The sequence below is a fragment of the Engystomops pustulosus genome, chromosome 6 (genome assembly GCF_040894005.1).
Source record: "Engystomops pustulosus chromosome 6, aEngPut4.maternal, whole genome shotgun sequence".
Taxonomy (NCBI): Eukaryota; Metazoa; Chordata; class Amphibia; order Anura; family Leptodactylidae; genus Engystomops; species Engystomops pustulosus.
Window position 1 is genome coordinate 126284480 of NC_092416.1, and position 26960 is coordinate 126311439.

At 40.3% G+C, this 26960-nt stretch overlaps 1 protein-coding gene across 1 annotated transcript in view; it reads right to left on the reverse strand.

Moving 5' to 3' along the window:
• The window catches only part of COL9A3 (collagen type IX alpha 3 chain), a 46630-nt gene that overhangs the window by 1906 nt on the left and 17764 nt on the right, over window positions 1-26960 (reverse strand). Inside the window, exons 4-31 of the mRNA XM_072110941.1 lie at window positions 26747-26818; window positions 26405-26458; window positions 21898-21933; window positions 20005-20028; window positions 18251-18304; window positions 17906-17959; window positions 17545-17586; window positions 15123-15179; window positions 14003-14056; window positions 11968-12021; window positions 11799-11852; window positions 11628-11681; window positions 10689-10742; window positions 10223-10276; window positions 10020-10073; window positions 9541-9594; window positions 9038-9082; window positions 8887-8940; window positions 8599-8652; window positions 7974-8027; window positions 6892-6963; window positions 6530-6565; window positions 5847-5891; window positions 5574-5606; window positions 3200-3346; window positions 2311-2365; window positions 570-752; window positions 16-93 (exon numbers count right to left, since the gene is read on the reverse strand). Of these exons, the coding sequence (XP_071967042.1) occupies window positions 16-93; window positions 570-752; window positions 2311-2365; window positions 3200-3346; window positions 5574-5606; window positions 5847-5891; window positions 6530-6565; window positions 6892-6963; window positions 7974-8027; window positions 8599-8652; window positions 8887-8940; window positions 9038-9082; window positions 9541-9594; window positions 10020-10073; window positions 10223-10276; window positions 10689-10742; window positions 11628-11681; window positions 11799-11852; window positions 11968-12021; window positions 14003-14056; window positions 15123-15179; window positions 17545-17586; window positions 17906-17959; window positions 18251-18304; window positions 20005-20028; window positions 21898-21933; window positions 26405-26458; window positions 26747-26818 (1681 nt within the window). The remainder of the gene's footprint in view (window positions 1-15; window positions 94-569; window positions 753-2310; window positions 2366-3199; window positions 3347-5573; window positions 5607-5846; window positions 5892-6529; window positions 6566-6891; window positions 6964-7973; window positions 8028-8598; window positions 8653-8886; window positions 8941-9037; window positions 9083-9540; window positions 9595-10019; window positions 10074-10222; window positions 10277-10688; window positions 10743-11627; window positions 11682-11798; window positions 11853-11967; window positions 12022-14002; window positions 14057-15122; window positions 15180-17544; window positions 17587-17905; window positions 17960-18250; window positions 18305-20004; window positions 20029-21897; window positions 21934-26404; window positions 26459-26746; window positions 26819-26960) is intronic.

Consider the following 26960-nt stretch of genomic DNA (forward strand, 5'->3'; position numbering starts at 1 on the left):
CAGATATAAGTATACCTGGCTCTCCTTGATCACCAGTTGGTCCATCAATGCCTCTTCCAACTTGTCCTTTATCTCCTTTCTCACCCTGATTACCTAAACATGATGAAGCACTGGTTATTTTGTGTTTCTTTTCCATAAATTCAGAAGGCATTGGCAGAAATATATTACAAATGGTACACTTTGCATTATTTTTCTTTGTAATAGTTGTGCCACATTAGTTTTTCATGCTCTTAATAAATCTGGTCTCTTCTTAGGATGTGCAAAGAGTTGCACCTATTTTTTCTTGATGTACTTTGCTTTATGCTGTTGCGACAGTCTTGTGTCGCATATCGGTTATAAATGTGTCGCAAACTAGGAACACACACTACCACACACCTGTAAGTGTAAAGTATTAAAAAGTGTCAGAATGCAACCCACGACACAATTGTGGCGAACATAATAAATACATGTGCAGGCTCCAAAGACATGCAAACGTGGACAAAAAACTGATGCACACACAATAATGTATTTGCTTCATTGTCTTTTTGGAATAATGCATACCCCTACTCTGAGTCTTAGTTTTCCATTACCTCTTGAACCTGGTGCTCCTAAATCTCCAGTTGGCCCTCTGTACCCCGGAGGTCCACGACTACCTTGATGTCCCACACGTCCAGGTGCACCTTGAGGTCCTGGTGGTCCTGCAGGGCCTGGTCGACCAACCAACCCTGGAGCCAAGGGTCTTCGTAGATTAGCTGCCAGCTGTGCAATTTGATCTGCAAGTGAAAGATGCATAACACACATCATCTTTAAATTAAGTCACAGAGTTACTGTACCTCTATTCACTGGTCAACTCTTATTTCCTTCAAAATCTAATTCACTGGGGGTCATTTACTGTATTGCCCCGGGATTTTGGCGCATGCAATCGGATTGTGGTGCATGCGACGGAAATCGGGGGGCGTGGCCATACGGAAACCCGACGGACATATCTTCTTATGCCCTGGTTTTTCTTTTTAAAAGTTTTCCTGCCAGAGGGGGCGCACACCAGTATGTCAGTGTGCTTGGTTTACAATCCTTGAGCCTGGAGGTAGTTGTCCTTAAAAATGTAAACAATTCTTAGCAGGCCTTTTCATAGGAAACATGGGAACATTGTGGTCTTCCACAACCGTGTCCAGTTCTATACCCTGCAGCTGGACATTAAAGGGGTTTGCCCCTGAAAGAAAATTCTCAAATCCCCTAGTGATGTTTTCACAATAAATATCATTTTTAACTACTTTAATTTACAACTTTACTCAGTTTTATTGCTGTTTTAGCTACTATCACTCCATGGGCTGGTCAGTGTAAGGACTCTCTAAGCAGACACTTTATGATCCCTCTAGCCCTGTGAGATGCAGTGTGCTGACAAGTGCTTAGATTAGGGTACAAGGTTTATATACACTTTCATTTAGCTACTGAACATTCACTAGTATTTGACGCATAGAAAAAGAGTTGAGACAGATCAGAGATGAAATGATCACATCCATGAGATGCATATAACATATGACATTCCCAGCTCTGCTATCGCAACCATATCATACACAAAGCTGTGCCTCCCTCCCCCTCCCCTTATCTGTCTGTAGCTTTACTCTCCTCACACTGCTTGCCGGCTGTGTGGGGGCCACTGCAGAGAGGAGTTCAGTGCATTGTCAGACAGAAGAACAATGGGGCAAATTTACTTACCCGGTCCTGTCACGATCCCCGATCCGGGCGGTCTGATGAAGATGAAGTCTGGCATGATTCACGTAGATCGTGCGCGCGATTTCCTGCATCTGTCGCTTCCCTGCTGAAGTCTGGCGGAGTTCACCTTCTTCTTCCCGGTGCTTGTAAGTGCGTGTTGTCCGACACAATTTGAATTTTAAATCCCCCACGTAGTCCGAATCCGTCGAGTTGTCCGACGGCCACAGGCCCAGATTTGCGTCGCATGAAAGTCGGTGCGATTGCGCCAAAATCTCATCGCATGCGCCAAAAAACCCTGTTAAATGCTAAACGGAAATCATCAGGAAACACGACGAAAATGTGGTCCGCAGACCCTTAGTAAATGAGTCCCAATGTGTCTTGCCTGACCCTACACTTCTGCTTCAGGGTCAGATCCAGGGGCAAACAAATTTGTTGAAACCAGGACTGATAGAGACAGGTTGGAATTATATCTGTGAAATGCTGTATTTTTGTTAATAACAGTGAATTAAAAACGGTTATTTTGTTATCCTGAGTACATTTAAGAATCTTGTTTTTGTGAGAATACTCCTTTAAGTATGTTCCTATAGAAACCAGCCTTTAAAGTGCACAAACACTCACCATTGATCATTCCACCGCATAATTCCCGAATATGCTGCTCACTTGCCAGCTTGCCCTAAACATGAAAAAAATCTGCTATAAATCATTACCATCAAAGATTGTAAAGATCTTGGGAACCTTGTCATCAAGGCACCTTTAGACTCCAAAATCTTATTCTGCGCCAGATAAATCATGCTGGATGTAGTTTAGAAGTGTGGAGTTGTACATTACACCAGCTGTTAGTCGGTCTAGCTTTTGTCTGCATTTTTTGAAACGAAGACAGCATTTTCTGGTGCCTGGGTTGTGCCATGCCCCCTTTTCCTGTGCCATGCCCCCTTTTTCAACAGACAAGTTGAAAAACGGTCTGAAAATGTTCTATAACCCTGAATAAATGTGGCGTGCGGCATTCCTAAACTCCAGAATTCTTGGGTAGGCAGGTTGATTTATCTCCTCCATTGTTTTAAGCAGAAGTATTGGACATTTTCTGATGATCTGCTTAGCAAGAAGAAATTTATATAACCATAGCAGTTTGTGGATAAAATAAAATTAGCCATCTTTTGTTTAAAATTGTTAATATTCCATGTGTGTTTCTTAACAGAAAAAACAAATGTCATTGTAAATTTGTCTCAATTTTTTAAGACTTTTGTTGTGGGAGCTGGGAGGTGTAGGACAGTGTTTGTCCATACCTTATCAGCTGCTCTGAGGGCACATTATGTAAAATAGTCTGGGAAAGCTGAATGGTGATCGCTGGGTAAGTAGTCATAACAGGCATACTTGTAGCCCCCCACTAGCATTGTAATGGGCAGGTTATGGGATCCTAATTAGTAAAAGACTCCACTAAATGTCTAGCAATGTCTACAGCTCTTGTTAGTGAGTCACAAATGCTCAGAGGTCTGAAGAAATTACTTACAGGGACACCAGGCTTTCCAGTGATTCCAGGAACTCCTTGTTCTCCTTGGAAACCCATTGGGCCTGGTTGGCCGGGGATTCCTGGTACACCAGATGTCCCATTGGGTCCAGAAATTCCTTTAGGGCCAAGTTCACCTCTCACTCCTGACTGATAGGAAAACAAGGAGCAACACACAAAGTAAGAAACAAAAGACGTGCACACTACTACTTTTACCATGCAGTATGGATGGCTTCAAACTCACATCATGACATTAAGAAAAGTGGGGTTTATTGCATATTGATATCAGCTGTAGTCTTTTTTTCATTTGGCACTTACAAACCTGAAATGGGTTCCACATCCAAATCAATGGATAAAGAGCAGGATGAGGCATATTTTTACAATGCCCTAATGAAACTCTTAGTTGCTACTATTGTATTTCACCGCCATAGCTGTACAGATACTACTTGGTTTGAATGACTGCTTTGTCTGCTGTCCTGTAGGGGCAAAAGTACATCATGTTCCTATGTGTATGCAACATGCTTCAGTTCAAAACCCATCCTAAGGCTAAATGCACACGAACATTATTGTGGTCGCACAAGATCACAGCCACAATAGAGGTCTATGGCACCCATTCACATTGCAGTTAGTACACCTTGTCTTACCGCACCATGACCTGGCCTCTCAGCTTTCGATGCAGAGGGGAGTGGTGAGGAGATCTCCCCCTTCACCTCTTCTGCACCCGATCACATGCATATAGCCTTAGGTCTGAAGAGCAAGGAGCTTTATCTTTAGGTACAAGTCTTACTGAGTAATTCTGCTGCAGGCATTCGAGGCTGAGAAATTTAAACCTGGGAGGATGCCCCTGAGTACACTGACTCTTATCCATATACAAATTAGAGGACTGACTGGCTCTTACAATGGTTGGTCAATTCCCACATTAAAACGTTCCAGCAGTTATAGGAAACTATCCCATCTCACAGTAATGACTTTTTTTCGGTATCTTCAACTGAAGCATGCCTTTGAAACTCAAATGAGAATGGGGCCCCTGACATTCCAAGGAGATCTATTACTCCATTATATAGCCAAGGAAGGTCACTCTTCTGGACTCATTTCGTTACTGTACCAGCTTCTTTTATTCAAGTCTTTAGACAGCTTCCATAGCCACATGGGAACAGGACACAGGTCCTATGACATATGACCAATTGAACAATATTTTGTTTACTCTAGGGGAAGCGAATAGGATTTCTCAAATGTATTTAGTCCATACGGTATATCGGACGCCAAAAGTTCCTTTATGATATTGCCCGAATGCAGTTTGTCCAAAATGTGGGGTAGATACAGCAGGTGTGTCGCATATGCTCTGAGCATGCCCCACAATTCATGCATTTTTGGCAGCCGTACTAGATCTTATTCCTTCAGAAGGTGGAGGCGTTGCTAGTTAGTGAAAGGGCTATATATAAGGAAAGGAAGTAAAAAATTCATAAAACTTTGATTTAGGAACCTATTCACATTCTTAGGTTAAGTGGGAGAGGGGATAATAGCAACCTTTGCTCATTTTGCACAATATTGTTTGGCTGCTATTGCTACTAGTGCTAATTTATGCATTTATTCTTCTGGTATCCCTTCAGAAAGTTATGCACATGTTTTTGCTTTTGATTGTTTTTAAATGTTTGGCTAATATTGTTATATGAATTTCTACCACAATAAAAACTTTAATTGTATTTAACACGTATTTAACCTTTAACACGTCACACTTCTCTTTTGGCTTTGTATAGCATATTGTTTTGACATGTGGTACTACCCTTGTGGCCTATTGCCTCTCTTATCCATAAAACTGTGGGGCTCATGCTTGATTACCCCCGGAGTGGTTTTAGTGGAGCTGCTTTCTGCAGGTTAATATGAGTCCTTAGGTGGGATGTTATACTAAATTGCTATGCTTGTTTTTGCTTTGAGTGTTTGATATCTGTTTCAAGCGGTTCTCATAGCCGTGCGTGGCAGTGGTTGTATGCAACATGTATGCTAACTGTACCACAGTCTGTTTGTAGCCTTGGCTGGGTAGGGGGATTGTTTTGTATGTTTATGTGTAATACTGAAAATAAAGAAATTACAATTACTAGAGCAATACCAACATTCCGACACATTTTTATACACTTCCCCCCTTATCTTTCCTTTCCCCTTTGCTTTACTGTTTACTATGACACAGTATTTGCCTATGTATCCAACAAAACTGACTTATAATATTCCTCCTGCAAGAGGTCTCTTTTCAACCTGTTCAATTGTAAGGCAATTTCTTGTTTTCTCATTGAATAAAACTTTGTTGAAAGTAAAATAATACTTTCAACAAAATAATAAAATAATACTTACAGGTTTCTGTATTAAGAAAAAATTCTCTTACCTCTCCTTTCTGTCCGACTGGGCCAAATGGTCCCTATAAAAGAGGTAAAAAAAAATGAGCTGTGTCTGTGATTTCCACTGTCAAAGATATTTAGACATGTTCTACATCCCATACAATATAGAGGCCATCATAGACTACATCAACCATTTAGCTCACAGAAGACAAGGTACCATGTGTCTCTATCATCTGTACAGAACTTCTGAACATGGAAAAGTTAAAATAGCACCAGTGATGCTTTTAATATAAGGATATGTTCTGTGCTCCATTACTTACCATCTCACCCTTGTCTCCTGGAAGGCCGTCAGATCCAGCAATTCCCTAAAAATAAGTAATATAAATTAGACGTAAAGGAGACCATAATAAGATCATTCTGATGCTGATGCAGTGATAGTGTAATGGGGACAGAGTGTAATGGAGGCTCTTATGGGAAGGTTATTTGATGTAAAATATTTGTGTTATATAATGGTGCATCCATAGTCATTGTCACAGAGCAGTCTAATGGTATATGGCATTAATAGGATATCATTTAGTTTGATATTGTTATAGGGCAGTGATGGCTAACCTTTTAGAGCCTGAGTGCCCAAACTTCAACCAAAAGCCACTTATTTATTGCAAAGTGCCAGCACAGCAATTTAAGCAGTAATTTATTTCTCCTTGTTCTTTGGCGACTTTCAATCGTTCAGCCTCCTAAGGACACCAACACAGGTGAACGGAGGAGGGCAAATTCGACTGTCTGGTGAACTTCATTCTGGGGTGATGACCCGGGTGCCCACAGAGAGGCTACGAGTGCCGCCTCTGGCACCCGTGTGCCTGTATTTTGGGTGGGACCTGTGTATAGGAGGTTTGTATGTGCTGAATGTTCTGTCTATATTCTTGTCAAGCTACTCTTTTTTCACAGAAGACAACAGAGTTTCCTAATGTTTCTTATTAACATTGCAACCTATTGCCATTCTCACCTGGTTGCCTTTGGGGCCCGCAGCACCAACAGGACCCTGCAAGAAAGAACATAAGGTTAAGCCATGGCTTCCTTTAGACATTCCTGCACAGTGTGTATCCGCTACCCGCTGTATTTGTCACCAATTAACAAGAATTAATGAGTGAGGGATTAGGATAATCTCACAAATCGAGTATGCCATGTGTCACAGCTGGTCAGTCTGAATTAATGGACTGTGAACTGTTCAGAGCTCATCTCCTTCCACATCATGTTGAGGCCAATCCTGTTCATATTCCAGATGAAGTTGTAGCTCTATTTCTGCTCTTAGCACTTATCTAGCTATCTATCTATGGTCAAATTTCTTTAATCTAACAATACTCTTACCCGTTCTCCAAATCCTCCACGGATTCCAGTAGGTCCAGGCAAACCAGGGTCACCAATGTTGCCTTTTGGGCCCTGAATTAAAGATAGATAAACGAAAAAAAAAAATGTGATAACTGTACAGTAACATACAGTAGTTACAAAAATAATTTACTTCAATGGGTTTCATTCCAACCGAATACATAGTTACCGTATATAAAGAAATCATATCTCACCTCAGCCTTCTACAGACTATTACAATTTCCTTTTGGTAATATGTGAGATCCTATACACTACACATTATTGTGGTTACTCTCATAGAACTTTTTCAAGATTTTGATCTCTTGTCATCCAGTGGACCAGAGGTGTAACTTGAAGCATAATTTGTCTCACCACCTTTACCCTTTGCAATTTATAATATCCAGAAAGCAACAGGGCCTGGCGGAAGCTACCGTAGTATATACCTGATACAACCCCACTGTAGACTTGCTTCCATTTTCTTCCGTATCATTGACACCCTAATACTATAGGACAGTGATGGCGAACCTTTTAGCGGCCGAGTGCCCAAAAAGACACACAAACCCCCCTTATTTATTGCAAGGTGCCAACAAAAAATTAAAGCAGTAACTTACTGCTCCCTGTTCTTCCAACAATCATATTGGCCTCCTGAGGACAGCGACACAGTAGAAAGATGGAAAGTTTGCATCATTTTAGCTTCTTTCCAGTGTCCTTCTGTAGACCTGTAGGGGCCAGCAGGAGGTCCTCCAAAGATAATTCAGCCCTGTCTATTTATTCTTCCTCTTCCTACAGTCCCGAGTAGTGAAGTAAGTATCAAAATATGTCTGAAAGCAGCATCTTTTAAGTTGCTTGGAACTGCAGGAAGATTCTTCGAGTCCTGTCTAGTGTGCTGGGAAGATGGCCCGGGTGTCCACAGAAAGGGCTCTGAGTGCCACCTCTGGCACCCGTGCCATAGGTTCGCCACCACTGCTATAGGAGCATGGCATAAGGTAAAGCTTTATACTGTACCCATCTGCTTTGGAGTCAATCTTATGAGACAGAAGCAATATGTTAAGTTGTATTCTGTCATGAAGTAATAAATCACTTACCTGGAAACCACGCACTCCAGGAGCTCCAATGGATCCTTGCAGACCAACACCACCCTGTGAAGAAAAATACATTTCACTTTACCCGGGGGTGATGACCAGGTGACTGAAGAAGCGCATGAAACTTCTTTTAGGTCCCAGGGGGCACTGGACATGTAGTTGTAGTTGACCAGAATCCCATTTCTGTACAGCATACTTTATAGGAGGAGAACTAATGTTTGTTTTCCTGTTCTACCATGGGAAACAATGGTTTGAACCAGCACCATATAAAAATGGAACCAAGTACACTTGTAGTATAGTGGAATTAATTTTATGAACCCTAAACCAGATAGATATAATTATAACAACTCCAGCTTGCGACCGTACATATACCCCCCCATTGACTCCCACTCCTATTAGTTGGTCTAGTTTGCTGCACCACAATATTAAATTTTCTGACACTCGGGCGATTTCCTGCGAGGACACACCCCTTTTACCGTCCACATTCCCCTTCTTTGGAGGAGTCGGAAAACAGTCTAAAAATAGTCTAAAACCTTAAATAAATGTGACGCAGGGAGTTTCAGGTGCAAATTACTCCAGTTTTCTGGCTTAGACAGATTGATAGATCTCTCCCATTAAGTCTACTTACAGATACTCCTCTGGGTCCAGCTTCTCCTCTCTCTCCAGGAGGTCCAGCTTCACCCTGAAACATAAGAAAAATCTCATTACTTGGCTTGAAGAATAACAACATGTTACGACAACCAAATGCCATGGTACTACAACTCTATAACATGGGTCCTTCTTTGCTCCGGCTTCTTATTTCAGTTTCGGGATACATTTGGTAAGATTATGAGAATGATGAGGATTATCTGAGGTTGAACTTATCTACTGTTTGTCTGGTATTAGACAGATGCATTGGGCTTTGGTGGATACATACAGGAATACCTGGCTCTCCAGAGGGGCCGGCTTCTCCCAATTCTCCATGGCTGCCCTGAAAGAGGAATAATATTTGTAGAATGTAATCTCTCTGCAATAAAAAATTAAACTTGTCAAGTGGTATATAGGATATAACCATAAATGACACTTACCAGTTGACCCTTCTCTCCCTTTGTCCCAGCTTTGCCAGGAAGCCCCTAATGATACAGAAACATAGATGATTAAGAAATAAGTAATAGGTCTATGAGTAATGATATCTTTGTATCAGTACTGGAGGCTCACCCTAAGGTCACTGAATGAATGAATTGCATGTGTATTCTCTTATTTGTCACACATTGCTATGTATTGTGATCATTGTAACCTGGTTTGGGTGTTCTTATTGATACACAGTATTTATCTTAATTGGGTCACCTTGGATGCTATCCAGGTTATTCACTGGTGCCACTGCCATGATGATTCTATGCATTTACTTCTACCTTTATATGTGGCGGAACATTTATTAGCTTTGGGGCTGTTGTTAAATATTAGAGTTATAAGCTAACTTCAAGGCCTCAGTGACCCTGTTGGATCCTGTAGGCCCACCTGCCCCACAATGTCAAGGAGCTTTTCTATTTCTATTACCCTACAAGGGGTCATAGCAATGTGACATACTTACTGGCAGTCCATTAGGCCCCTTCTCACCAGAAACTCCTGGCCTTCCACGATCACCCTGAAGACAAGAGGCAAGAACTTACATGTCATGGTTACTATGATTAGGAATATAGTCTCTTAATGATCTGAAAATAAAAAATCTGTAGTAATAAACATAATTAGACTTATATGCAGTCCAGTTATTACAGCACCCGGGGCAGATTAAATCTAGGGCTGCACAAGCCCCCCACAAGTCTAATTTTACAATACCAGGATAGAGTACCAGGGGCAAAGCTACTTTAGGATTCTGCACCTCCACTTGAAGTTCAAATTGGGTGGCCATTGGCCTTGGGTGGCGGCTTAAAATTCCCATATTATAATCTGCTACTGCCAGCACCACCTTCTGTTTGCACATCTAAAGTCACCATTTCATAAGTTGACCAGTTCTAAACCTTTATAAAGTCTCCCAACATGTGACTTATTATCATCCCCATCAGTACAAACCTTCTCACCGTCCAGGCCATTGGTCCCATCACGACCATCCTTTCCTGGCATTCCCTAAAAATGACGAATAAAAAAGATAATAGTGTAAAGGCAAATAAACTGACCATCTAAAACGTCCAGAGCAAATAGCCCAATGCATATTGCATCCAATAGCCAAAAGATTGTCCCTCAAACCTAAGTGGCAACAGTATTTAATTACTTACAGGCTCTCCTATGGGACCAGGACCACCTGGCATACCCTTGGGACCAGCTTTGCCCTATAAAAATGTAAAATTGATCAATATTCCTGTATTCATGAGAGAAAACACAAGTTGTCAAACATGAAACAACCCTAGAATCACAGTTATGACTTGGACTTAGTAAGGTGTGTAGTATATGTGTAAGAACATTCCCCCAGAAATATAGAGAGGACAGTGGGTTAAAGTTGGGCATTGAACCTAATGGTTCTTGTGTTTGTGGTTCTCTACTGGGAAGATGCTTTATTATTGACATTGGCCCTGACTCCTCATTTACCATAGATATTGCTTATACTACTACAAAAATTAGAACCAATGCTTATTGTTTAGCCCAATTATAGAGTATTATGGAATATGGTGTAATTGGGGTGGGGATGTAGGTGCAGACAGATGTGTATACCACCAAGAACCCATAAAGAAGCAAAACACTTACAGTGTCACCTTTAGGTCCGGGATATCCCTGATGTCCTCTTACTCCTTGGTCCCCCTAAAATGACAGACAAATAAATTAGCAATTTATTAAATTATAGAAAATATAGGGTTAGAAATGTTATGATAACCCTATGAGGGAGAAGGTAAGGGTCTATTCAGTTTACTGATATATATTATATCGTTCCAGGGTTTTTGTTTTAGCTATTTAGTGACACATAAGTAATTATTAAGCAAAATGTGTCTAGTGAATATCTTGTCTATAACCTGTCTTATGCTTTCTTTAGAAGAAGAGATCTAGCATTGAGTGGCCTGAGGGATTTACCATTGGAGCTGCTCTAGTAATTATGCTCCAGCTGCAAACATGGCCAGAAATCGGACCTACTGCTTCTTTGCAGCTCAGGGAGTCGGCTCCTGAACAGGGTCATGGAATCCATGGTTGGGTGCATGATCCCATAGTAAGAAATGGGGGCGTGTGCTAACTGCTGGAAAAAGTGCCAGCATGAGGCCCTTAAACATGTTTCTTCTTGTGATAGTTGGCTCTCTATCCACTCTTACAAGCCGGAGAAAAAGTCAGGAGTTCCATCTCTAAAACATAGTACATCTGTACATTCAGATTTCTACTGCAGGTGAATTTCATCTCTGTGAAATCTACATGGGAATTCTCCAGTGCATGTGAATAGGGTTGTATAATATACAATTTAGAAGTTTATATCCACATGAAACAGTCACCTATTATAACACTGCTTTGTGGCTCTGTAGGCAGTTGCTATATAATCAGTAGTGGGTAATTCAGAGGAAAGAGGAAGGTGGAATTTGGTAAAAGGTGTCTGCTGCCAGGAAATGGCATAAGGAAATGGCGCATAACGTGTAGATGCAGAATTTTGCTTACTAGTCTGCCTTATGTAAAAACAAATTTAAAAAATACTTGATTTATACTTACAGCTTTTCCAGGGGGTCCAGGTGGCCCAGGTGGTCCTCTAAATCCAGTGTCTCCCTAAAAAATGGAAACATTAAAAGTTACCAATGCGCTGAATAAAAAACATGTATGGTTTTGGCTTTGGAACTGATTTATGACAAAATTGATTGACTGTACACTGTATGTGGTACTCACCCTGTCTCCTGCTGGTCCCTGGGTTCCAACTAGGCCCCTTGCACCTCTTGGGCCCTACACAAACAAATATATGGACACTTAGTTACTTACATGACAATGACTAGAGGCTTGGACACCACTACTATGTATATCTCTGCCAGTAATTAGTTTACCAGATAATTTGACTTACCTGTAACCCTACACTCCCAGGGATTCCCGGGGGCCCAGGAGGACCGGCCTCACCCTGCAAGAAATACACAGTTAGTGGGTTTAAGGGAATTTTAAAAATGTCATTAAGGTTGCAAATTAGTTATAAACTCAATGCAAAGAACATTGAATAAATAAACAAGACTTTCCCAGCAATTAAACTGCACAAAGATCTACCATTAACTCCACATGTGGTGACCAAATGACTAACACAGCAACAAACCTGGGTATAAATGAGCCATGGGGAAAAGTTCTTGTGAAAGGTCACAATGGACAAGGCTTTTATAGAAGCCACGGTCATAATCCGTGCAGACAAATTACAAATAGAGTAATTACTTTCCACTCCATCCATTGATTCATTCATGTTGTTGGCCCACTGCCCTCATTAACTGGTTCTACTGCACCAAACATGGACACATTAGTAGTCCCTACTGTCATGTAGACATGATGAGGAACCCACCAATTCTTCTTCATTACATATTAGTAAGAAACATGTTGGAAATAGTCAGAAGATCAACATAAAAATGATCTACTTTTATCTGTGACACAGCTACATGATTGTCACAATAACGGCAGAGCCCCAGCACCTTGAGGGTTCATAATAACATCTAATTGTACCAAAAACATCTAAATATATAACTGTTACTAAAAGTCACCATCTCCCTGAGGGTTCATAATATTAACTAAATGTACCAAAAACATTGTACCATTGTTGCTAAAAGTTTCCCTGGCCAAGTCTGTATCTCTATATTCATTGAGATCCTGTCTGAGCTATGTATTAATAAATAACATCTCTAGAATCCACTCATTACAATTAAAACCTCTAAAACTATAATAGTCACTCTAACTATTTCAGTCCAAATGCTTCCAGTCTGTGCCAGTCACTGCACTGGTTGCCTGTCTCCTTCCAAATACAGGCGGTCCCCTACTTAAGAACACCCAACTTACAAACGACCCCTAGTTACAAACGGACCTCTGGGTGTTGGTATTTTACTGTACTTTAGCTCTAGGCTACAATAAACAGCTATAACAGTTATAAATGGTGTCTGTAATTAAGCTTTATTGTTAATCCTGGTTCTTATGACAATCCAACATTTTTTAAATCCGATTGTCACAGAGAACAAAAAAATATACAGTTCCGACTTACATACAAATTCAACTTAAGAACAAACCTACAGAACCTATCCTGTACGTATCCTGGGGACCTCCGGTACAGTTCCAACTAATCACGCTTATCCACAAAGCTCTGCACAATGCTGCACCTCCCTATTTCTCCCCTCTCATCTTTGTCTATCGCCTAACCTGTGCTCTTAAACCTGCTAGTGATCTTAGATTATTCTCTTCTTTAATTCAAATCTCCTACTCTTGTCTCCAGGACTTCTCCAGAGCTGCAGCGTTTCTCGAATGCCCTACCCTGGACTATCAGACTAATACCCAACCTCCAAAGCTTCAAATGTGCTCTTAAAACCCATCTCTTTAGGAAATCCTATCACTTTACCTAACTGCATGAATCTTCAACTCTTTTACTAACCCATCCTGTGTTCTCCTCCTATCTGTTATCCGGCAAACACCACATACCAAACTTCTCTGCTATCCCACTGACATTAGATTATTAAATTATTTTTCAATTTCCTTATAAAGAATAGCTGGACCATTGTACAAGCTCTTATGCTCCTTGTGTCACCCCCCCCCCCCCCATCCTCATAGAAGGTAAGCTCTAGCAAGAGGGGCCTTAACTCCTATTGTTTCATATGACCATGTTATTGCTCTGTGTGTCTAATTTTATTTGGATATGTTCCCCATAACCTGTATAGCGCTACAGAATATGATGGCACTCTACAAAAAAAAGATAACTATTATTCGGTTTATCTTGGGCTTATGGGAGATTTTGAGCATTGCCTTCTGGGACATAACAACTGATATAGAGCAAAACATGCAGTTAGGCACATTACTGCAATGCCTACATTCATGTGACCATATCCCAGTCAAAAGAGAACCCTGGAAACCCACAATGTTACCTTCTGACCGTCCTTTCCAGGTTCTCCACGTTCTCCTTTATGTCCTGTATGTCCCTTTAAAGTAAAAAATAGACAATTAATACCTTCAATCAATCCATCTAAATCATATTGGTAAGAAATCGGTATAAAACACAACACAACAAAGGAGAACCTAGATCCAGCAGATCAAATGATGAATTCAGTAATTCCAGAGAATCAAATACAATCTGTTGAATGATGTCATTAATTGTCTCGAGGGAACCCATAATAGTAAGTGGACATAATTTCCACCGGCTATCCTCATTGCTTCATTTTTCTTGTCTCTGGCCTGTAGCAGGAAGTCCTACGATAGCAGGAAGTCCTAAGACCTTCACTTTTATTAGAATTACCTATATAATTGGGGTGAACATAGCAGATTGGTTCTTTAATGTTAAACATGAGGCCGGCCACACAACTAACGACTTCTACCATTAAAATCAAGCGTGATAAACCAGGGTCACTTACTAATAGATCCTTTTATTTATTATCCATGACCTCCTTCCTTCTTAAATCAACTTTTATAATTATGAGCATTACCCTACGTGCAGTAGCTTCACATGCTTATACACTGTACCCTCCATTTCCTCAGTTAGAAAGATTCAGCGCACAGTGGAAGGAGGGCAGCCTGTGAAGCTACAACATGTTGGGACTCTGGTAATGCCTCCCAGAGCCCTTCTGGCTCATAAGAATAATATTAAATGTTTAATTTAGAAGGAAAGAGGCCGCGGATAACAAATATACAAGGGTTACCACAGTCACAGTACCTAGATCTATGAGTAACTCTCGCTGATCAGGCTTGATTTTGATGGAAGATTTCCTTTAATTCATGGAGGGAGGGTAGATTTTCGTACTCAAAATTGGCCATTTGTACTGTATCCGACGCTTTTCTGGATGGTTAATAAGTATAATGTAGATAACTGTCCAATACCTGTTACATTGTCAGAGATTAGAAGGTGATCTCCTGGACTCTATGACACTTACAAAGGCTTAGCCAATAGCCTCAAAAATACCTGTTGCCTGCACTTCATCAATGGGCTCCGGGACAGCAACAAAGTATTTCTTTGAATTTCTTTGAAGAGTTATATAAACTTTTGCAAATTACCTTAAATCCAGGCATTCCTGGGGGGCCAGGGGGTCCTGGTGGGCAAACAGCTGGACACTAGGAAAGAAACATACATGATCAATTTTACCTTTTGGTTATAGAGTATACATGTTATAATCACAGATGAAGAGAAAATATTGTGAATGGTAACTTGATAAATCTTAAGTATTATATGACTGCAGGTAAAAAAGAACAATGACAATTATCTTCCAGGTATATATATATATATATATATATATATATACCTATCTAAAGGCATTATGGGAAGACTAGAGAACAAGTTTTCCAATTCCCTGTCCTTTTTGCCATAGGAAGCAGTAATGAGAATATTTCTAGGTTCTAATTTATACCCTTGTTAATGAAAGTGGTCATTAATATGGTCACATAACTGCACTGATTCATCGGAGAACAATCATGATGCGGTTTATTTTATGTGGTTTATTTTGGCACTAAATTTGCTAATCTTGGAAAAGCTACACCTGTTTGCCACATCTTGATCTACTTGATCTAAATTATAAATCTGGAGTGAGCTGTCTGAAATGGAAAGTGGGGGTTGCTATCGCAATTCAGTATAACTGTAATACAACTGTATTGCAGTAAATTGTGAAAATACTTCTGTTTTATTAAATCCTGCACTACAAATGCCTGTATCAGCGGGGCACCTGCCTGCCATGGCAAGTGATCAGCATGCCTAATCAGGCACACCCTTGTGTCGCCACTGCTTAGGTGTTACAGCACCTAACAGGATAACTACCAATATTGGTTCTGGAACTGATTGCCACAGTTAACAGAATGGGACTCATTTACTAAGGGTTGCGCTGCGCACTTTTGTCGGACTGTGCACCTTTATTGGGGCTAAAACAGCTTGCACAGGTATTTAATAAGTGTCTGCGCTGGGATTGTGATGCACGTGACCCTTTGCTGGCGCAGCTGCATTGGCCTCTATGCGACACAAATTAGGGGGCGCGGCAAACGTTCCGACTGATTCAGACTAAACGCCGTATTTAACTTTTAAATTGTGTTGCACGCCCTGTGTTTAAAATGCACCACAAAAAAGATGGTGAAAGATGTGGGACTTGAGCAGGGAAGCGACACATTCATGATTTCAGGCGCGCAATCTTAGTGAATCACTAAGACGGGCAATGCACTTTCAGTGAATTTCGGTGACTCTGTAAGTAAATGTGCCCCATAATGTGTCTGCTGTGTACCTGCTCTGTATGGAGAGGGGTCAACCCCTGAGCCTTGAATGACTGTGCACATAGGACATATGTTTATATAGAGCTTTGCTATGCTGCTTTAGTCATCAACAGAGCTTTTATCTTTATTTAAATGAAGCACAAGAGCTTGGGGGGGTGTTACCCTAGCCTCTCCAGGTTATCTTGGTAATACATGCCCCATGAAGCACCAGTAACTGCCTCCCTGAGTCCCTGCTACCTCTGCGCTCCCCTCCTGCTGTCTGCTGTCTTTGTGGGGGCATGCATTAGCCAGAAAACCCAGACCGGCTTTGGTAGCATCCCCTAAAGCACTTATGTTTCATTTAAATAGAGTTTAATGACTAAAGTAGCGGAGCAAAGCTCCATATAAACATATGTCTGTATTCAAGCTGCTGGAACAGCATCGATGGTTAAAGGGGTATTCTCGTCTGGGCATTCACATTCAGTTTGATAAATCTGTCATATATAAACATTTCTTCAATTAGATGTTATTAAAAAATATGTTTCTGTGTGAAGATAATTTCTCATAAATATGGTCATGTTGTCCCTTAGAAACGAGATAGCTTCCTCAGATACGACCACGTCTGCTGGAGGGATTGCACAAAGAAACAAAAGGTTTTTGTATATGAAATATCCGGGATTTACTACATGACCCACAGCCGTCCTGTGGCAATGATTGCTGAATCCAGGAGGTCAGACAGGACTCAATAGCTCATGTCTGGCCACCGCTGCCAGAGTGTGACGTGGTCGTAACCGAGGAAGCCATCTCGTTTCTAAGGGACAGAATGACTACATTTATGAGAAATTATCTTCACACAGGAACATTTTTTTTAATAACATCCAATTGAAGAAATGTTTATAAATGGAAGATTAGTGAAACTGAATGTGACTGCCCATGCGAGAATACCCCTTTAATAAAGATGAAATATGGTTGGCTGGTCAAGAATTGTTTAATTGGATGTGGTCATTGACAACATCCCAGTATTGACAGGATGAGGCAATGGAATCTAATCACTGGTATAGAGGAATCTAGTAATACATCTATGAATAATACATGGAGTCTATACTAGGGGGTTTGAAAAATACTAAATACAAAAGACTGAGAAATTTATTGAAGGATTTAAACTGCAATAGTGTAGTTTCATTCTTTGTCCTCTGAAAAAAAAGATAAAGAAATATACAACCCAATGCATAGTTAAGGGGCTTACTTGCAAGTCTCCATTGCCATCAGGAACAACTCCGGGAAGACCCTACAGTAAGAGATGACAAGGAATACATGAAGAATAGATAGTGAGATCATCCATAGGTAATCAATCCTACATACATGGTTCTATGAATTAAGATGCCCATGACAGTTTTGGCAGGATCATCAGCTTCCTATTATATTGGATACGAGCTGTATTGAATATAAATCTGCAAGCAAAAGCTTGTAAGAAGAACTTGCATATGTACACATGACTGAGCTTACCGCTATTTACCTTGATGTTTAATGTACATTGGGCATTGATAAGTATTAATCCTGTCTGATTCTTGTTTTAACGTACACAGTGTGTTATGTGGAGAACTTACTGGAGGGCCTGGTGGGCCTGGGGGCCCAGGAAGTCCAGATGGTCCAGAGGGTCCCTTTAAAATAAACAATAATATCAAACAAAACAAAAAGTTTCTTAATGGCTATAAAATAGGATGGTGTGGGAAGCTTGTACCATTGAAACACTTTTTGTATAGTGCTTCACTTTGATATGATTTTTATTATTAAGATAAGAATAATTAGAGTATATTTCATAAGAATATCTTACATGTTAAACCTTAGGTCCAAATTACAAAATGTAAGACATAGTCCATTAGGTCATATTGATGTTGCTTGGTACTTGCCAATGTCTTTTCATAGCAATGTTTCTTAGGTCAGAAACTTACCGCAGGACCTTGGGGTCCTTTACCACCTGGTAATCCACTTGGCCCAGCGAGACCCTGAAAAACAGTACACAAATTAGTGGGGATCAAAAATACAAGAAAAAGAGAATCCCAAATGCAGGAAGATGTCAAAAGAAAAAGATTCCTTCCAGTTACCATGACCCAGAGGTAGGGCAGGGGAGGCACAATGTGAGGAGGAACAGGGCAAAAAAGTGAGGGGTACATAAAGGGAGGGCATCATAAGTAGGAGGAGGGATAAATAAAAGTGAGGATTATATGTAAGGGGCCAACAGAAAAGAAGGTATCATGAGTAGTAGGGCTACAGAAAATAATTATTTAATAATTGACTGTTCACTAGCTATCTAATACATCCCATTCTTTCACGCACACCTAAAACTCTAACAAGAAAAGTACATATAAGGCAGCAAAGTGAAATGGGATCCAGTCCCAATATGACTGTAGCCTTCAACCTGGCCCGTTTCCCAGGTCCCTATCTTCACACAAGAATGTCCATAAAGAAGCATAACTGTACATTATATAATTTTTTTTGTTGGTCATTTTTTATTTTTCTTCTTTCAGTACTGGTAGGTTAATTAGATTGTGAGCCCCATTGGGGGCAGGGAAAGATCTCTGTGTAATCCGCATGCGCTATACAAATTAAGGAATTATTATTATAAACATTTTGAGACATCAGACACACAGCCCATGTGTCACAAAGCAGCAAGAAAAAAACAGCAGTGTATGCAAATTCAGGTTTATTTACCCATGGTACAGATTACAACAGCAATATTTCAGCTTGTGCCTGGATGCCTTATATTAAAAACATCACGTTATGGGTACTAGATTTTCGCGATAGGACATTTATTTGGACAAATTTGGAGTTGGAAAGAAATGTTTTTCACTAAAGGCTAATTTTGATCCGAATTATGGGTCTTTTTTTATCTTCCTCCGGATCGACACTGAAGAAGCTACACAATGGGGGACATTAATCTTATTTCCCTCTTCCCTGAGCTATTATTTCACCTTTTGTGAATCTACTTTTTGCGCCTGATCTGTCTTATTCAAATAAAGGTTTTTTTTGTGAATTTTAAAAAATGCACAAATCATGCCATTGCCTTTCCTAAGCATGGTCATGAATGGGATGTTTTGTGCCCATATAGGCACAAATCAATGTTAAATAAGGTGCAAACATCTGTAAAAAGGCGCATTGTAATAACAAATAAGATGCAACAACACACAATGGTTACACTGCGAACTGAGGCGTAATATTCCAAAAAAACATGTATTAAATACATGTATTTAAGAAGTATCAGCGCCACCTATGTCGCACGCAACCCTTTTGTGGCGTGGCTGCTCTATTCTTCACCCGACACAAATTTCATCACTGAAGGGGGTGTTCCGGTGCTCAGTCAGACCATGCGCCACATTTCAAATGCAAAGTCTGACAGACGTGTGTTGCACGCCCCATGTTAAAGGTGCACCAAAAATAAAGTGGCAGTGCAGGGAGCACCAGATTCATGAAGAATGGGCGACATAAATCATAAATCTGGTGACCCCTGCACACTACGCAGGCAAACTGCACATAGTACAGATTGCACTGCTTTTCGTAAATATGCCCCAGTATATTTGTTAGTACACCACCATATCTTAGCATTCGTTGTAATATCCTAGTAATAAATACTTTAACAACGCTACTCGTACAGTGTACCATGGTCATAAGATATGTTGTTGCTGATCAGTTTAAGGGTCAGACTTACAGGCGGTCCGGGTGGTCCTCGCCCCTACAGATGAAAACAAAAATAAAATCACTGAATCAACTATCAACAAGTAATTTTATACATTATTAGATTAGTTCTGGGATAGTGTTTAAGTTGACCATAAACTGGGGAGTACGTACATAGAGGCAAAATTAAGGGTCATAAGAATAACAGGCCCAACCCAGACTATCCTCTATTGGTAAATGTTCTTTAGTCCCTCCTATTCTGGAACCTTCTGGTGCAGTGAGATTAGAAGAAACAGAAATAGAATGGTGGTTCACTTTATGGCTCACAATTGATGATTATCACAAAACAATGGTTTTATAATTAATTTTCTTTGTGAATACTGACCAAATGATTGCCCAGAAATTAGCAAATCGTGATGACAATTGTCATTTGCAAATCAGCCTTTAATGGCAGTGTATTTAGGCCTATAGCCTAGGATGTTAACAGGGGGGCTCATTTACTAAGGGTCGCTCTGCTCACTTTCGTCTTACTTTGCACCTTTTTCGGGGCTTACACAGGTATTTAAGAAGTGTCTGCGTTGGGATTTTGGTGCACGTGACCTTTTATAGCGCTGGCTTCCATGCGACACAATTTAGGGGGCGTGCCGTCGAGATTCAACTTTTAAATTGTGTCACAAGCCCAGGCACTTAGATGCACCACTAAAAAGATAGTGAACTCTGTCGGACCTGAGTGGGGAAGCGACACATGCAGGATAATCAGGCACACAAACTTAGTGAATCGCGGCAAAGTGCATTATGCACTTTCGCTGAACTCCGCGGAAACATAAGTAAATATGCCCCATTAAGGATATTTGACTAACTGGTGGACAAAAATGAGTTATTGGTGCACTGATTTTTTGAAGTGAAGTCGTTTCCTCTTTCCATAGGCTACGTCCCCTTTGCCTAACCAGTTGGAAAGTGTCTTAGAACCCTTGATAGTTTTTTAGTGCAAATTATGACAGAATTTTGTCGTAAATAGACTGATAAATCTGGCCCAGTGTTTTTTCACACAGAAATTGTTGTGGAATGCGGAAAAAAAAGATCATGTCACTTTTCTGCCACGTCTTTACGTTGTTTTATGTTTTACATAAAACTACTGTATATGGACAAGTGAAAATGAACAGAAAATCAATGCATGAAAGAGCTTTTGAACCAAACAGGAATTGTTTTGCCAAAAACTAACATGATAGGTACAATTTTTTTTTTCATAGAATGCACTACTGGTGTGGTTTATGGGCTCCCACTAATGTGTATGAATAGCATAAACCTCTTTAACTCTGGTGAAGAAAGACCTATCTTCTAGGAACCCATCATCATCATTATTCACCAAGAATGAGACAGTATCCTAGAGGAAATGAAAAACTGTTCGGTTTGGAATATTTCCCTGCTCCAATGTGCTAGAATCATTACATGGTGGTTAATGTAGGACAGGGGAATAGATCTCCTTAAGGTCAATGTCAATTATAAGGAGCCTTAAAGAAAATCCACCATCAAAATCAAGCATGATAAACCAGGGACACGTACACATAGATCTAGGCACTGTAACTGCGTTAATCTTCTTATATTTCGTATGCATGGTCTCCATACTAAAATCAACTTTTAATAAAATGCTAATGACCCTGAAGGGCCCGGGGAATGTTACCAGAGCCCCACAGTGCTGCAGATTCACAGGGTGTTACACTGTGCAGAACACATCTCACTCTACCCCCTGTTCTATGCATCCTACCTCTGCTTGTGTAATCACAGGCACGGAAGGAGCAGGGGAAGGGGAAACCTTCTGTGCTCATTGTAAAAGAGTGGCCAACCCCTTTAAGGATCTTATGAACCCATGCCTAAGTAGCGCTGTGGTTTAGAAAGATAAGAAAGATAAGTTTAGGTCAGTACTCACTGCAGGTCCATCAGGTCCAGGGGGTCCAACATCTCCCTAAAACAAGACACGTGTGATAAACCAACTGAACTTGAATGTTATTCAAATGTTCTCCATACTGATTCTGTCTATTAAGAATCATACATGTTAACATACAACATACCAATCAGTCAAATCAAAAGTTGGAGCAGTCCAGGTGGTGCCAGATGCATGAAGAACAGGCTCCACAATTCCTGAATCTGTCGCACACTGCATCCTCTACAGGTAAACTGCACATAGTGTAGTTTGCACTATTTTTGATAAATCTGGGCCTGAGTGTTGAAAAAATGGGGGTCATTTACTAAGGACCCGAATCGCTATTTTTCGTCGTATTTTTCCATGAATTGCCCCGGGTTTTTGGCGCATGTGACCGGATTGTGGTGCATCGGCACCGACATGCATGAAATGGAAATTGGGGGCCGTGGCCGTCAGAAAACCCAACGGATTCGGAAAAAATGAGGATTTTTTTAAAAAAAAGTGTTGTTTGACACGCGCTTACCTGCACCCAAGATAGGACGGTGAACTCCGGCGAACTCCGACAGACCTCGGCGCAGCAGCAACACCTGGTGGACATCGGGCGTACTACCTTAGTAAATCGCCGGAAGACCCGAATCCTCGACGGAGAACGCACCGTTGGATCGCGACAGTACCGGGTAAGTAAATGTGCCCCAATGTATGTATTTCTGATGCATAAGGAGAACACTTGTTCCACTTGATTACAATGGAGTGCTGCTGCTTTTTCCTCAATCATAAGTCTGTATGGTTCCACTTTGTTCTTTAAAGTAAATAAATGTCCTCATATGCTTTGAGTACATGGGACATGGGAACATGCGTTGTCATGTCCTACTGCATTACGGGGATGAGCTAAAGGTCTTCATTATTTATGGTTGGTAACCTGTATGCAGGTATGTTAATGAAAGCAGATAATGAGAAACCAAAATATATGATGACCATGGAGGGTGTCAGAGAAGTATGGTAAGATATGGTTGATGATGGATAGAGATAGGTTATTGAAGACAATGTGGTCGTGTATCTAATATAGATTGATATAATGATATGTAAAAACCCATGGAAGAAAAATGAGTGATGGAAATATGTTAGTAAATCACTGTAATAGAAAGATGCCATTCACAGTCATTGATGGAAATAGAGAAAATGATAATATGAAATATTTGAAATAGAGTATAATCACTTGGCCACAGGAAAGAAAATGCTGATAATTATAGATGGGGGTGACTACAAAATGTGTTTCTTCCATATATTATGCATATTTTCATTTTTTGTTAAAGGAGTATTCCAGGAATCAGCATAATTCATATACAAATGATTCAGTAAAATATTAGCTAATGTGTAATTAGTTGTTATTTAAAATTTTGCTCCCGTTAACAGAAAAATGCTAATGTCATAGACTGTAATGAAGAATTTAATCAATCCGTTAATTTCCTCAGTGCAGAGAAGATACAGGACGGAAGATGGCCGCTGGTCACATGTCCACATCACATGGCCTGCACCTGCCTGAGCCGGTCATGTGACCTTCACTACGTTTGGCTGCAGTGCATCCAGTATGGCCAGCGTTTTGGTGATGTGCCATAATGGCAGTTACACATCATTACTATGGTAACAGAGCAGGACAGTCTGTTACATCATCACTGGGGGCAGAAAATAAGACGGAAGAGGAGTTACTGAGAACTAAAGGATCATGGGACTTGTAGTTTACAGCGGCAGCCATCTTGGTGATAACTCCACCTACTTTAGAGAGGCCATACAATTTTGTGAATCATAAAATCAAACTATTTAAGCTTCATTCTGTGACTAATGACATTGAGTTTTGTTATATTCATTTATTTATAACATCATGGGTTTTTGTATCAGACGCTCATATTCCCGGAATACCCCTTTAAGTAATATTGATGTAAAATTGTGGCAGCAGTTATTCTTATGTAATTAACATATAAATTTACTCAAGTAATGTAACATCCAGATAGAGTATATGATCAGTGCTTTATATTGGTGTAAAGGTAAAAGGATCAGTAATTATGGCCATGGACAATGTCATGACGAGAGTGAAAGCCTTGATACTGATGAAAGAGGAGAACCGGAGATCTAGTAATGGAAATTTGTGTAGCATAACTTCCAATATTTAACTAGCCAAAAACAGGACATTTAATCTCTGGCAGGAATTTATCAAATAGGGCACAGGAAGTATAATTATCATTGGGATGTTAGTTTGTGGCGAAAGGGATTAATCAATTGGTGAGTGAACAAAAAGGATCAGTCTCCCCATTCCACAAAACGAGTCGGAAAAGTAGATGCACCGGAAAAGTGTCGTATTCAAAAGCGGCGTCACAATTTTGCACCCAAACAAAGAACAAGTCGCGACTGCTGGAAAAACACTTAAAAAGGCACAACAGGCACAGCAAGGGGAAAATAAAAAGTTTGAAAGTAGATAATAAATGAACCCCCCCCCTCCCCCCATTGTGTCTAGGTTGTCCAGATGTGAAGCAGTTATCTTTAGGATTAGGGAATAATTATTTAACATTTTAAAAAATCTCCTCTCTGCTGCTGCCAGACTATGTGCCAAATTATAGGAAGGTTGAGGGAACAGGGTGTCCTAGTATATAGAAAGAGTTGTATGTAGTACATATTATAGTAAATAGAAGTGAGGACCAAAAAGATAATAGTCCGTAGGAGCAGGGGGCACAGCGGAGCCATAATCTAAGAGCAGGAGTTACCGTACATTATAAATGTGTGATAATTCAAGTGGTCATAGTTCATATATAGTTGATACAGGGGGTTATAGTATGTAGAAACATGGCACGTTCTTTTAATACAGAAATAGAATGGTGGTTCACTTTATGGCTCACAATTGATGATTATCACAAAACAATGGTTTTATAATTAATTTTCTTTGTGAATACTGACCAAATGATTGCCCAGAAATTAGCAAATCGTGATGACAATTGTCATTTGCAAATCAGCCTTTAATGGCAGTGTATTTAGGCCTATAGCCTAGGATGTTAACAGGGGGGCTCATTTACTAAGGGTCGCTCTGCTCACTTTCGTCTTACTTTGCACCTTTTTCGGGGCTTACACAGGTATTTAAGAAGTGTCTGCGTTGGGATTTTGGTGCACGTGACCTTTTATAGCGCTGGCTTCCATGCGACACAATTTAGGGGGCGTGCCGTCGAGATTCAACTTTTAAATTGTGTCACAAGCCCAGGCACTTAGATGCACCACTAAAAAGATAGTGAACTCTGTCGGACCTGAGTGGGGAAGCGACACATGCAGGATAATCAGGCACACAAACTTAGTGAATCGCGGCAAAGTGCATTATGCACTTTCGCTGAACTCCGCGGAAACATAAGTAAATATGCCCCATTAAGGATATTTGACTAACTGGTGGACAAAAATGAGTTATTGGTGCACTGATTTTTTGAAGTGAAGTCGTTTCCTCTTTCCATAGGCTACGTCCCCTTTGCCTAACCAGTTGGAAAGTGTCTTAGAACCCTTGATAGTTTTTTTAGTGCAAATTATGACAGAATTTTGTCGTAAATAGACTGATAAATCTGGCCCAATGTTTTTTCACACAGAAATTGTTGTGGAATGCGGAAAAAAAAGATCATGTCACTTTTCTGCCACGTCTTTACGTTGATTTATGTTTTACATAAAACTACTGTATATGGACAAGTGAAAATGAACAGAAAATCAATGCATGAAATCTGCAAACAAACTTAGTATTGTTAAGGATTTCATGGAAATTTTTACAAAAATTATTTAAGCTCACAAGTAAAATAGAAAATAAAAGTTGTTAAAAGAGACTAAAATTGCATGCCAAAAATCCACAAGCAAATCAGCATCAAAAGCACAACAAAAGTGCGTAACAAAAGTCTGCATGAAAAATGTATTACATGTAACAAGCTCAACACAATGATTATGAGCATAAAAACTGTGGGGGGATTTATTATGCATGAAAATTTTGCTATTGCTGCCAGTTTTTATGTTTTCCAACCTGCATGCCACTTTGGTCATGTTGGGGTAGGAGGGGGGAGCAGGGAGGGCAGTTGGCTGTAGCACCAGATAACATAATGGTTAGTAAGTTATAGCCCATCCCCAGTTGTCTCGCAGCCTGGTCTTGGCCTGCGGTCCCGTGGTTGTGGACCCCTGCAGTAAGGGATATTACTAGCCTATATAATGCTAATAAGTAAAAATACTACCAAATCTTTCTAGTTTGGTAGAAAAAAGATACAAAAACATTTTATTTTGTCAATGAAAAACATGAGTAGCCCCTCCCATCTGTAAACGCTTTAGATGCTATGGTATCTAAGGGGCTAACATAATGACATTGATGTTTTTGGTGATACTGGCTGTCACATCAAGGTGCAGGATGGTGTTAAAGGGATTTATACAGAATCAGAGAAAGACGGCTTGATTCTCCTAGAAACAGCATCACACCTTTACATGGGTTGTGTTTGGTAACGCAGACACCTACCCGCTCTCCTGGTGGTCCATCAGGGCCAGGTTTCCCATCAGGTCCAGTTAATCCCTAGAAAATAAGAATAAAAAACACTGTTTTGTAGCTATATGGACAATTGAGGTAGCAGGCAGAATTAGGTCCTGGTACCTGAGGAGATCCAAAGACCCTGGTACCGCGTAAGCAGACCTCCGTAATACAAATATTACTTTCTGGACTTATATTAACCATTTGGTCTCACTCCTTAACCACAATAAAAAAATATACATGTGAATGTTGCTTTGTTGGATAAGCAAAATTGCAGTAATAACATTGCTAACTGGCATTTAATCATCCTCTAGACAAATAAGATTTACTTACATCAATACCTGGCAATCCAGACAGTCCAGGTTTTCCAGCTTCTCCTGGTTTTCCGGGGGCTCCTTTTGGACCCTTTTAAAGTAAGAAGACAAAGCTTTATTAGTCCCTTTCTTGTACAAAACCCCCAATATTCTGGAGGTGCAAAGGTTACTGTTGTTTAATATGTCCCATTGTAGTGACTGAAGCATAGTGGAATAGCCTGAAGAAGTCTGAT